We start from the raw sequence: 11,871 nt of genomic DNA on the forward strand, positions 1-11,871 counted from the left end.
TAAGGCGCCATGTTGATTGTTGCTTGGAAGCTGTTATTGTATGCAAATTCAATCAACGATAGTACGGTCTCCCAACTTCCGCCTCGGTCGAGCACTACGGCTCTCAACATATCCTCGAGAGTTTGGATCGTCCTCTCGGATTGCCCATCAGATTGCGGGTGAAATGCCGTGCTGAAATTCAGTTGCGTTCCCAACTCGCGCTGTAGACTAATCCAAAATTTCGATGTGAACTTCGGGTCACGATCGGACGTAATTGTCACTGGGACTCCGTGCAATCGCACGATCTCCTTTATGTAGATCCGAGCTAGCTTGCTCGATCCATGGGTTACCGGAATCGGTATGAAATGCGCACTCTTGGTAAGTCGGTCTATAATCACCCAAATTGCGGTGTTCCCACTTAGGGTCTTTGGCAAGGCCGTCACAAAATCCATGGCGATGTGCTCCCATTTCCACTCGGGTATCTCCAGCGGTTGTAAATTTCCATGCGGTCGTTGATGTAATGCCTTCACCTGTTGGCAGGCTAAGCAACGTTCCACAAATGACACGATATCTTTCTTCATGCCATTCCACCAAAAGGACTTTTTCAAGTCTTGGTACATCTTCGTACTTCCAGGATGAGCAGTGTACGGAGTTTCATGAGCTTCACTCATGATCTCGCTCTTGAGCTCCTCGTTGTTTGGCACACACAACCTTCCTTCAAAGGTGAGGGCGTTGTCGGACTCCTCACTAAATTTTCCGGATTCTCCGGTTCTCACTTCAACTCGGATTTCCTCTAGTTCCTTATCCATCCGTTGCGCTGCAACGATTCTCGTTTTCAGATCTGATTTAACCACTAAAGTGGCAATTCGCTCTTCCACTGTTTCGGGTGCTCTTATCACTTCTAATCGCATTTTGCTAAATTCTCGTATCAAGCTTTCTTCTTCCGTTAGGAAAGTAGCCATTTGCGATTGATCTCTACGGCTCAAAGCATCTGCCACGACATTTGCTTTGCCGGGGTGGTAGTTGATACCACAATCATAATCTTTCACTAGTTCGAGCCATCTTCGCTATCGCATATTCAAGTCTCTCTGCTCGAAGAAATACTTTAAGCTCTTGTGGTCCGTAAAGATTTCACATCTCACTCCGTAGAGATGATGCCTCCAAATCTTTAGGGCATGTACCACTGCTGCTAACTCCAAATCGTGCGTTGGGTAATTCAACTCATGTGGTCTTAATTGTCGTGACGCGTAAGCGATCACTTTATTATTTTGCATCAACACGCATCCTAGTCCAACCTTCGAAGCATCGGTGTAGACTACGTAGTTCGTTCCAGACTCGGGCACAGCTAACACTGGCGCGGTTGTCAATTTCTCCTTCAAGAGTTGAAAGCTTGCTTCACACTCTGGGGTCCAATTCACCTTGACTCCTTTCTTGAGTTGTTGCGTCATTGGTCTCGCTATCTTGGAGAATCCTTCAATAAATCTTCGGTAGTATCCTGCCAATCCTAGGAAACTTCGAATTTCGTTTGGTGTTGAAGGCGACTTCCATCGCTGTACCGCCTCAACCTTGGCGGGATCCACTCGGATTCCTTCTGCCGACACAATGTGTCCTAGAAAATTCACTTCCTTTAGCCAAAATTCACACTTGCTGAATTTGGCGTACAACTTCTCGGTCCTCAACGTCTCCAACGTGATTCGTAGGTGCTTCTCATGCTCTTTCTCGTTCTTTGAGTAGACTAGCACGTCATCTATAAAGACTAAAACGAATTTATCCAAGTACGGATGGAATATTCGATTCATTAAGTCCATGAACACCGCTGGGGCATTCGTTAGTCCAAACGGCATCACCACAAACTCGTAGTGGCCATATCTTGTGCGAAACACAGTCTTGGGTATATCCTCCCTTCGAACTCGTAGTTGGTGATACCCGGACCTCAAGTCCATCTTTGAAAAGACTCCTGCTCCTCGCAGTTGATCAAACAAGTCATCTATCCTCGGCAGTGGATACTTGTTCTTAAGAGTCAACTTGTTTAGCTCCCTATAATCGATGCACATCCTCATCGATCCGTCCTTCTTTTTCACGAATAGTACTGGTGCGCCCCATGGCGAAACACTAGGTCTAATGAAACCTAAGTCCATAAGCTCCTGGAGTTGTATCTTTAACTCCTCCAACTCCTTTGGCGCCATTCTATATGGTGCCTTGGATACGGGTGCAGCTCCCGGTTCAAGGTCAATCGTGAACTCCAATTGTCGATCTGGCGGTGGTCCTGGTAACACTTCGGGAAAAACGTCGGGAAATTCTTTCACAACAGCAACATCTTCCATCCTCTCCTCGTTCTTCTCCTCTCCATGGAGGTAGACAAGATAGGCAATTCGCCCTTTTTTTATCATTGCAGTCGCCTGCAGCGCGGATATGATGGCGGTTCGCCGGTTCATCGCGATTCCGTGGTATATGGTGGGTTCGCTTCCCGGAGCTTGTAGAGATATTTGCCTCTCCTTACAACGAATCGTCGCAAAGTTCGTTGTCAACCAGTCCATTCCCAAGATTATATCGATATCCTCCATTTTTATGACTCGCAAGTCATGAGCAACTATCCTAAATTCTCCCATAACAATTTCTATGTTCGAGCACGTTCTAGATATTTCTATCATTCCTCCTACTGGTGAGGACACCATCATTCTACGTTCAGATTCGCTTGTAGGCAAGCTCAAAGTATGCACACATAGTTCAGATATAAACGAGTGCGACGCGCCCGTATCAAACAACACAACAACAGGGGTGTTGAGAATTTCGCCCATACCTGTCAAATTCCCTTTCTCGCGATCCTCTTGCTCTTTCTTCGGCTTCTTTTGTTCCAGCGCGAACGCTCTAGCTTGGGGAGGAAGTCTGGGGCGTTGAGGTTGTGGTTGTCGCGATGATGAGTCGCGATTCCCTCCAGATTCATTCTGCGGTGCCCTAGCTGGCTGACGGGATCCCTGATCGTTCTGCCTTGATCCCGATCCTCTTTTGTTATTTGGACACTCCCTAGAGAAGTGACCGTTTCCTCCGCAAGTGTAGCACTTGATCGCATTCTGGTATCGGCATTCTCCGAAATGATACTTAGAGCACACATTGCATTGTGGTGCCCTAGGTCGGTAGTCTCCTCTCTGGCTAGACGTATGCTGCCCTCCTCCGTGCTGGGATCGATGTTGACTCGACTGGTGTCGCTTTCCATCGTGCAAATTTCTATGCTCATCCCACTTCCGTTTCTCTCTAGAGTAGTGCGGTGGGGGTAACGATGAAGTAGCGATCTCCTTAGCTTTCTCCTTAGGCATTGCTGCCTCAATATCCAACGCGAGTGCTAAAGCTTTAGCGTATGTGAGTCTCCCTCGACTGGCCAACGACATCTTTATCTCGGACCTTAGTCCCTCGCGGAACTTGTCCGACAGCTTCTCGTCCGTGTCGACTTGATCAGGGGCGTATCGGGTCATGCTGTTGAGCGCTCGATCATACTCTGTCACCGTCATGCGTCCTTGAGTCAGATTGTTGAACTCGGATGCCTTCGCTTTCCGGTAGCTTTTCGGCACATACTTGTTGTATAGTTCGGTCTTGAAATCGTCCCACGTCATTGCTTCCACTTGACCTTGTGTCAAGGTCTTTATTCTTGTATCCCACCAAAAGTCGGCTGCCTCGGTTAGCTGATGAGTAACGCAACTCATCCGTTCCCTATCATTGCATCCCAAGATTGCGAAGATACGTTCTATCGCACGGATCCAAGATTCAGCTTTGGCCGGTTCTCCAAGTCCATCGAACACGGGCGGTTTCTGTTCCAAGAACAGCTTCACTACTTCCCTATTAACCGGGGGTGGGGGAGGCGGTGGTGTCGGAATCGACTGCGTCACACTCTCCTCACTTGAAGGTGGAGGTGTCGGTTGACGGTTATGGCGTCTTGGCGGCATTCTGATTTATCAACACAAGAATTATTCCCATGATTCTAGCAATAGTCACGTGGTATAGTTGAAATAACAAGGTTCATGGGTCAATTTGTTTTTAGAGTATATGGCCAAGCACAAGATATCAAAAGTTCGTCACATAGACGGATTGCAAAGAATAGCATCAATCAACATTGTTACCAACAATCGGCTGCGTCAAGGTTATCAAAGATCAATGTTTCCATATCATCAAGGCAATAGCACTAAAGAAGCAGTTGTACAATTTCAAGTGGCGGGTACAGGGCGTCATGAGGTATTCAAAAATATGGTATTACGGTAAGAGGCATGATGTGATGTCATAGTGATAGATAATTTGTAACATGTACGAAAGACAATCCATTGAATCCAAAAATAATATCTCCCCATGGCAATAAAAAAAAAACGTTGCCTCAAAGAGGTCTTAGTATCAAGTGCAGAAAACGAAAGAGTAGCAAAAACATAAGGTAGAAAACCAAGCCAATCAATCCAAAACATGGGGGAAGCCAAAACAAATATTCCACGACTATCACTCCTAGTCGATGTCGTTCATATCCTCCTCGGGGTCATCATCCTCATCCATCTCCAAAGCGGGTCCTTCCTCGTCCGGTCCCTCATTCTCGCCATATTCACCAACATCCGGGGGCGGCGGTGTTATCGCACGCATATCCTCCACGTTTCCATGGATAACCAAAGGGTTAGCCGCGTTAGCCTTAAGCCTTGGCCTATTAGGGACACGATCAACATGCGGCTCCTTATCGCGACAATACCTCCATCGGCGAGCTTGGCCTGGCGGATACTTGTGCGCTGGGGGACTAAGCGGCGGTCCATCCCTCGCAGCTGCCATGGCTGGGAGTAGCACTCCAATCAAGCCGATTATATCGCCTCGAGGCTTGTACTCCGGCGGACTGAACCACGTATATGGCAATGCAGCTTGGGCAGTCCATTCGCTCCAAGGACTCGGCAGAGTGTGGATCAATCTCGAGATCCCCGCGTGATGGGTAACTCCTCCATACGCGTATGCATCCATCCAACGATCGTAGAATTCGGTGACGTAGGTTAAGAGAAAGGACTTTCCATCCCACTCAAACTCTTGGTAGGTTTCGACAGGGAAAACCTTGTTCTTTGCGTAACGATCGCGCATCGGTGCGTAATAATGATTAAGCATCTACAAAAGAAATCTCAGCATCAGAACAAGGATCGAAGAAATTATCAATAGTATATAAGATTTCAACTGATGCTGAGAGTACGATAGATATATATATATATATGTATGCGTCGAACGACGGAGGTGTGAAGATAATATCATATCAAGAAATAACGGAATTCTCTTTCCGTGCCAAAAGGTGTGTATATATATATTTTTTCGCGTTTCAACGCTTCGCAATTCGTTCTCATAAGTCGATCGCCTCGTATTCGGCGTCTGGTGCCTCCAAGTTCGATATTATCACAAAATTTTCATTCACGACACGACTTACAACTATGTATAACAGCGTGCTCAAGTTCATTCTCATAGATGTCGTTCATCACATATCACGCAAATCACAATCACATAGAATTTCATAGAGTTTTATTGTTCAACTCGTAACAGTATCAACATATAATCACTTGCATAACAACATTTATTTCGCATAATCACATTTTGCAAATTTCACATGCAAGCATAATCATCACATTTTTTTCCAAATATGTATCAACAATCTCCCATTCGCTTCAACTTCCCATAATTCATAATTCAAATCAATATTCAAGAGATACTTGTTACCTCATTCATCGTGGTTGAGCGGAGACGAGTTGCGGTGTTGAGTCTTCGACGATTATCCATTAATCATTTTATACAACTTTCAAATTTTTAATTCAACAAGACTCTTGGGTCCAGAGCGAAAAGAACCTCGCTCTGATACCAACTGTAACGACCCGCCCATCTAGGGTATAATAAATGCGGCGATCGTTAACTAAACGGACTTAAATGCATCAAAGATCATAGGCTAGGGTTCCATTTGAAAAGGGATTTTTACTAAAGCATTTAATGAACAATTTAATAGGAAAAGAATAATGCCTTAGCAAGAAATCCAACAAAAGGCTATCACCAATAATGCTCAAAAATAGCAACAGTTCCAAAATATTCTCAAGTGTTCCATATCCAAAATATACCCACGAAATAAAAGTATTCATCCAAACAAAAGATCATAAGTTTTCATAAAAATAGCGGAAGCGACCAAGAAAGAAGTGAGGCTATGTATGAGGACACAACGACACCTTAAGTACCAACAGATCATCTTATTATTCTCTACTCAACACCGCCGCCCGCTCGTTTCCACTCAACCTGCACATAAGGAAAACACATGCAGGGCTGAGTACGATAATCATACTCAATGGGCTCATTGCCGAAAACAGTTTTATCACAAATATAGTTATTATCATGCCATTTTCAAGTGTCCGTCGGGGTTTTAACTTTAGAAAGACCCGAGGCACCAAAATATCTTCTTTCTCAAATATCACGGTCGCGCAACCATTTTTCTCATAGACGTTTACCATATCCTCATTCTACATGACAAGGAATGCGGCCGCAATCCAGGTCACTAGACCGGCCAACCCGTACGCTGACTCTCGGTCTAACATTGGTGTACACTAACCCAAGTAGAGTTTGCGGCTCTACAAGGATCCGAATTCGATTATAACAATAGTGGCATAGCCACGAGGGATAGGCACGACAAAACAAATCAAGGCATGATAACACATCTTTCATTCTCATCAATATCAGTTTAGGACAATGTCCTTATTTTAAAAGAAAGCCCACCTCGTAGGTTTAGCTCGATAGAATTCTCTTCTCCTCGTTTATCACGCTGAGAGCGCGAAGTATCACCTTTAAATTAGGCGTATCACAAATCAGATTCAATCATTGATTTCAAATCATGCATGTCTCTCATATTTCCCTTTTTCCCATCGATTATTTTCAAAATCATCAATCATAATCAAGGTATGATTAGCATATCATTTTTATTCAAATAACAACTCCAAAATCACCATTAAATCGTGTCACGCATGAGTGTTCCACACACACAACATACGCACACGATCATCACACTTGTGCACGCCGACCGAGGCGTGCACACACACACACACACACACGGTCAAAAACACACACACAACCATGCATCCCAAATTTCATCACTTTATTTCCCCTTCACTCATCTAAATGCATGTGGACTCAAGAATACCGATTAATCGGTAGAAGAAGAGGAGATCAATAATTAAAGTACCTTTTCCAAAAGAACGAACGGTAGAAACAAGGAATTAGTCTTGATTCTTCAATAATCTCTTGAATTTCACTTGAATTCTTCTCAATTGATGAAGAAATCTTGAAGAAAACTTGAAGAAAACTTGGAGAATGTGGGAGAGAAGATTTCGAAATTTTTGGGAGTGGGAGGCGCCGGTTTTGTGATCTCTAGGGTTAGGGTTTCTCTCCTATTTATAGAGTCACAAATAATAATATCCCAATAATTAATTAAATAAAAGATTTGGGAGAGATATGGAGAGATTTGAGGAGTAGTTGGCGTTGAAGCCGTTGAGACTTAGGAGAAATTCGAAAATTTAGGCTTATTTATTTAGCCTATAATTTAATTCAAATATTTCACGGAGTAGAATAATATATCACGGAGCAAGAAAATAATAATATTCCTCCCCAATTAATAGCCAAAAGTGGCGTGTATTTTGATTCTCAAAAGGGATTTGAATTTCAAATCCTAATTTAATTAGGATATGCAATATCTTCTTAGATTTGGCAAGATATGGTAGGATATTTTGGTTTATTTATATTTATTCATGGAATAGAATAAATAAGGGATCAATAAAATAATAAATAATTCCTCCCTCCTTTCTAGATGAGATTTTCGAAAATCTCATGAATATCAAAGGTGACAAATTTCGAAAATTCCATGTAGGAATTATAGAGTATTTGGACTTTGGATTTAATTTGGATAATTATCCCAAGCAATAATTAAATCCAAGAATAATATTATATCTTCTCCAATAAAGATAGTGGCCGAAAATCCACATGATTTAAATAAATGCTCCTATTATTTTTCTCACTCATCCCTTAGAAAATAATTCACCCAAATTATATTTCTCCGCATCAAATATTCACATATTCAGATCAATCATCTCTTCACTTCCACTCCATTTTCTCAACGTATTGACCTTTCAACGGCCACGTCACATTTTTCCCATCTTTGACTATTCAATAGCCACGTCAACATTTCAACAAGTTGACTATTCAACTCAATCTCAAATCTCATACGCAATTAGGTCACAAAGACACTATGCAATTAATTACTCATCAAATAATCCACATATGATAGCATTTAAGACATTTAATGCAAAAATTTTATAACCCGAAAATTAGGGTTTGAAAAAGTGGGGCGTTACACGATGATACTCTAGCGAGGTTGGGTTATTTATGTGGTGAGAGGGAGACTCCTTCCTTCATTTTCCATTAGAAATTCACATTTAATTTGGCATGAAAGTGAATTAAAAAGGGATGGTTATTTTAAAACATAATTTCTCTATGCTATAATATCCTTATGTTATTTTTGCCAAAAACTATGGCAAAAATAACATAAGGAATTAAGGATATTACGTAACTATGGCAAAATAACATAAGGATATTATGGCTCAATAAGTCGCAATATAAAATGTAATTATGGAAAAATAACATAATATAATACGGCATAAAGATATTATGACGCAAAATCACCACCCTTTGATATATAAGGATTTCATTCGCTTTGATATGTAAGGATTTCATAATCTTTTATGGCGTTTATCCCCTATTATAAGAATCTTTTCTAATCAAACTATATAATATCCACAGATAGCAATATAAAAGAAGAAAATAATGTCAAATTTTAAAAGTATTAAAAATCCATGCGTAGAACATACTACAGTTTACTACTATTTCACATGATTTGAATTGTCTTTATTTATAATGGTTCAAAGCAAAGTGTTTTGAAAGTAGAATCCTTTAATTTGTAGTATTAAAAAAGATGCCCTTAATAATATAAGTGGCAAAAAGTTTTTGAGCCAATTTGAACAGAGTGATAAAATTGACCTAATTGTTATAAAAAGAATATTAACAACAAAACATATTTGTAAAGGAAACTTTAATTTTATATTGGAAACTAAAATTAAACACATATTCATATGAGAAATTGAGAATTCGTGCCAATGTTATGCACCATTTATCTGTAATATTATTAATTTGATGTTGGTAGTTGGAAATGTATATATATTCATATAATCATTTTGATGTAGTTCGTGAAAATATACTACTCCTATAAAATTGAAATGGAAGTACTAATAGAAATAGTGCTTGTAAAACAAGTTCTCTCACTGTTTATACAGAATCTTCACTGGCTATCTTTGCCAACACCGCGATTGCCAAGATCTCCAGCAACCTGAGAGGCTCTGTTCAGAGCACCGGACAACCAGAGAGCTCCCTTAGAGAAGTAACTCGAGCTAACCACCGCGTTTGCAGCTGAAGCTGCAGTCTTCTGCGTCACAGACACAGCTGATCTCGTTGTACCTGAAATGTGATACCTTTGATCCACAGATTTGGCTGTTTGAATCCCGTAAGTTATCTTATCAGTCAACCCGATTCCATTGCTAAGCCGTGAAACCTTCGCTATTGCAGCTGCCGGTACTTGATGGGATTCTGCATATGCTTTAGCTCTCACCACTGCGTCTTTTCCGAGTACAAATCCTTTGGCGGCCATTGCTTTTGCAGTGTCTTGGGCAGAATAGACGGCTTTTCCAGCAGATGGCGCAGCCTCGTGTCTCTCAGAACGCTGCTGAAATGAGGATACTCAATAGTTACAGATATAAGACGAACTAAGAAGAGACATGGTGAAGTGAAGGGAATGTGTTTACGCTAAGATTAACATCGTCTTCAATCTTCCATGAAGAGTGATTGTGAACATTATAATCGACGCCACAATGTCCCCATTGTACTATGCGTACAGGTTGATCCAAGATTGTGTCTCCCTAACAAAAATAGAAACTTTTGAACTTCATTATTACACGAAATAAATTTTCATCAGTTTTTAAGACGAGATAACAGGCCTTAGATCTCAACACTCAATGCCTTATCCGACTTTTTTATTAACTAGGTGTAAAATAAAGTTTTCATAAACTCAACTCACACTGAGAAGAACAGCAGTTTCCACAGCATGCGGATTTTTGAAAGTCACATAGGTGACACATTCAGAGTCACCGGTTCTGTGAAAGAAAAAGAAAATATGAAACTGTATCAACAAAAAACACAAAATGATCATTACAGCAAGCTCTAGTAGTAACAACTCCATAGAATTCTGGTAATTTACCTCATAATAGCTTTCACCCTCTTAGTTAAATTTTTTTTTTCTCGAATATACGTACTAAGTCATGTTTTAAGATGCGAGATTCTGACTTTTTTATAAAAGATGAGATATCTGAAAACTGATCAAATCTAATCAGTACCACTACATGGAGAGTACCTGACAAATTCAACATGTTGAATTGCGCCACAGAAGGTGAGAAAATCACGAACATCTTTCTCCGTTGCATTAGGAGATAGGTTTGTGATTTCTACTGCATAACCTCTCGTCTTCATTTCTGAACCGAGTAATCTTCAAACAGACAAACAGGTTGATCATTCAACTAATACACTTGAAGAAACATACTACCAGAAATTAATTGCACAAAAGAACTAAAGAGGGATTTAACAACATGAAAGAACTTCGACTTTCGGTTGAGATCTGCTTGATTTATAACTATGCATCAAAGGTGTGTATAGACTTGCTAGAAAATTTGAAGAAAATATTCTCCCTTAATATAAACAACAGCTAAAAAATATTTGTGGCTAACTAAATTCATGCGCAAAATCAGCCATAATCAATGTTACAATCAAAGATAAATAGTAAGACGACAGAAACTGAGTAAAATACTAGCAAAAATTCAGTAAACGTTGCGCTTAAATTCTGAAGAGAATACACAATAATCAGCCAAAACGAGAAATTTTCAACAATTGAACTAATATTACGTTAACAGCTGAGGCATTACCGTAAAATTGATTACGAGCGCCTCACGAGCAAGCAGCTGGAACCCTAAGAAGAAGAAGAAGAAACAATTGAAGTAATAGGTAAGAAATAGGGCTGATTCCTGAGCAAAAAGATGAAGAAGAGAGCAATCATTTAGCAAAATTCGATGAAAGATTTAGCTCAAGACCGAAACATTTTTCGGGGCGTACCTAATTTTAGTTAGAAATGGGAAACCAGAGATAGAAATTGGGTTTGATTGAAGAAGAAGCTTCGCGTTGAAGAACACCGTTAAAGTTTTAAGAGTTTTAATTTCGTAATAATTTATACAGAGCTATTGACCGCCATGATTGCACTTAATTTGGATTTCGTCCTTGAAAATCTTCGAATTTTCACTCTGATCCCGTCCCATTTTCAATGTCCCATTTTATTATTCCACTATAGTACTCCTTACGTCCTGGATAATTTATCTCACTTTGATCGGGCACAGATTTTAAGAAATATAATGAAAAGTGAGTAGAAAAAGTTAGGTTCCAACTTTTATATACTCCCTCCGTCCCAAGGAAGATGACCCCTTCCTTGGGCGGCACGGGATTTTATGCAGTTATATTTTGTGTGGTAAGAGGAGAGAGTAAAGTAGGAGAAAGGGAATAAAGTAGAGATAAAGGTGTTTCCATTTTAAATAATGGGTCATCTTGATTGGGACAAACCAAAAAGGAAAGTGGGTCATCTTCAATGGGACGGGGGGGTATTAGTTTTATAATGAAATATAAGAAGGAATGAGTTAGTGGAATATGAGATCCACTACCAAAAATGGTAAAAAGTGAAATGAGAAAAATTATGTGGGACGGATAGAAACAGAAAATGGGACA

The 11,871-nt window shown here is 40.5% G+C and overlaps 1 protein-coding gene across 3 annotated transcripts; it reads right to left on the reverse strand.

The window, feature by feature from the left end:
- Window positions 1-9,196: 9,196 nt before the first annotated feature.
- LOC125219512 (binding partner of ACD11 1-like) lies at window positions 9,197-11,343 on the reverse strand. Of its 3 annotated transcripts, none has more exons than XM_048121509.2 (6): window positions 11,212-11,343; window positions 11,025-11,068; window positions 10,460-10,591; window positions 10,127-10,202; window positions 9,855-9,968; window positions 9,197-9,772 (listed from the first exon to the last, which is right to left on the reverse strand). In XM_048121509.2, the coding sequence occupies exons 3-6, from the start codon at window positions 10,573-10,575 to the stop codon at window positions 9,335-9,337; spliced, it is 744 nt and encodes a 247-aa protein (XP_047977466.1). In that variant the 5' UTR covers window positions 10,576-10,591; window positions 11,025-11,068; window positions 11,212-11,343; the 3' UTR covers window positions 9,197-9,334. The 3 variants fall into 3 exon arrangements, with proteins under 3 accessions (XP_047977466.1, XP_047977465.1, XP_088914752.1); XM_048121508.2 differs by having other exon boundaries at window positions 9,197-9,775; XM_089058626.1 differs by having other exon boundaries at window positions 9,197-9,775; window positions 11,025-11,123; window positions 11,212-11,270.
- Between the last annotated feature and the right edge of the window lie 528 nt (window positions 11,344-11,871).

Source organism: Salvia hispanica, chromosome 1 (genome assembly GCF_029641045.1).
Source record: "Salvia hispanica isolate PSC_SH4W2 chromosome 1, Shi_PSC_v1, whole genome shotgun sequence".
NCBI lineage: Eukaryota > Viridiplantae > Streptophyta > Magnoliopsida > Lamiales > Lamiaceae > Salvia > Salvia hispanica.

Excerpts from the sequence above, each read along its gene's own strand:
- LOC125219512 (XM_048121508.2), bottom strand. The coding sequence starts at position 10,575 with ATGAAGACGAGAGGTTATGCAGTAGAAATCACAAACCTATCTCCTAAT. Across the intron at positions 10,203-10,459 it reads CAACATGTTGAATTTGTCAG|AACCGGTGACTCTGAATGTG; the intron begins GTACTCTCCATG and ends TTTCTTTCACAG. Across the intron at positions 9,969-10,126 it reads AAACTGCTGTTCTTCTCAGT|GGAGACACAATCTTGGATCA; the intron begins GTGAGTTGAGTT and ends TATTTTTGTTAG.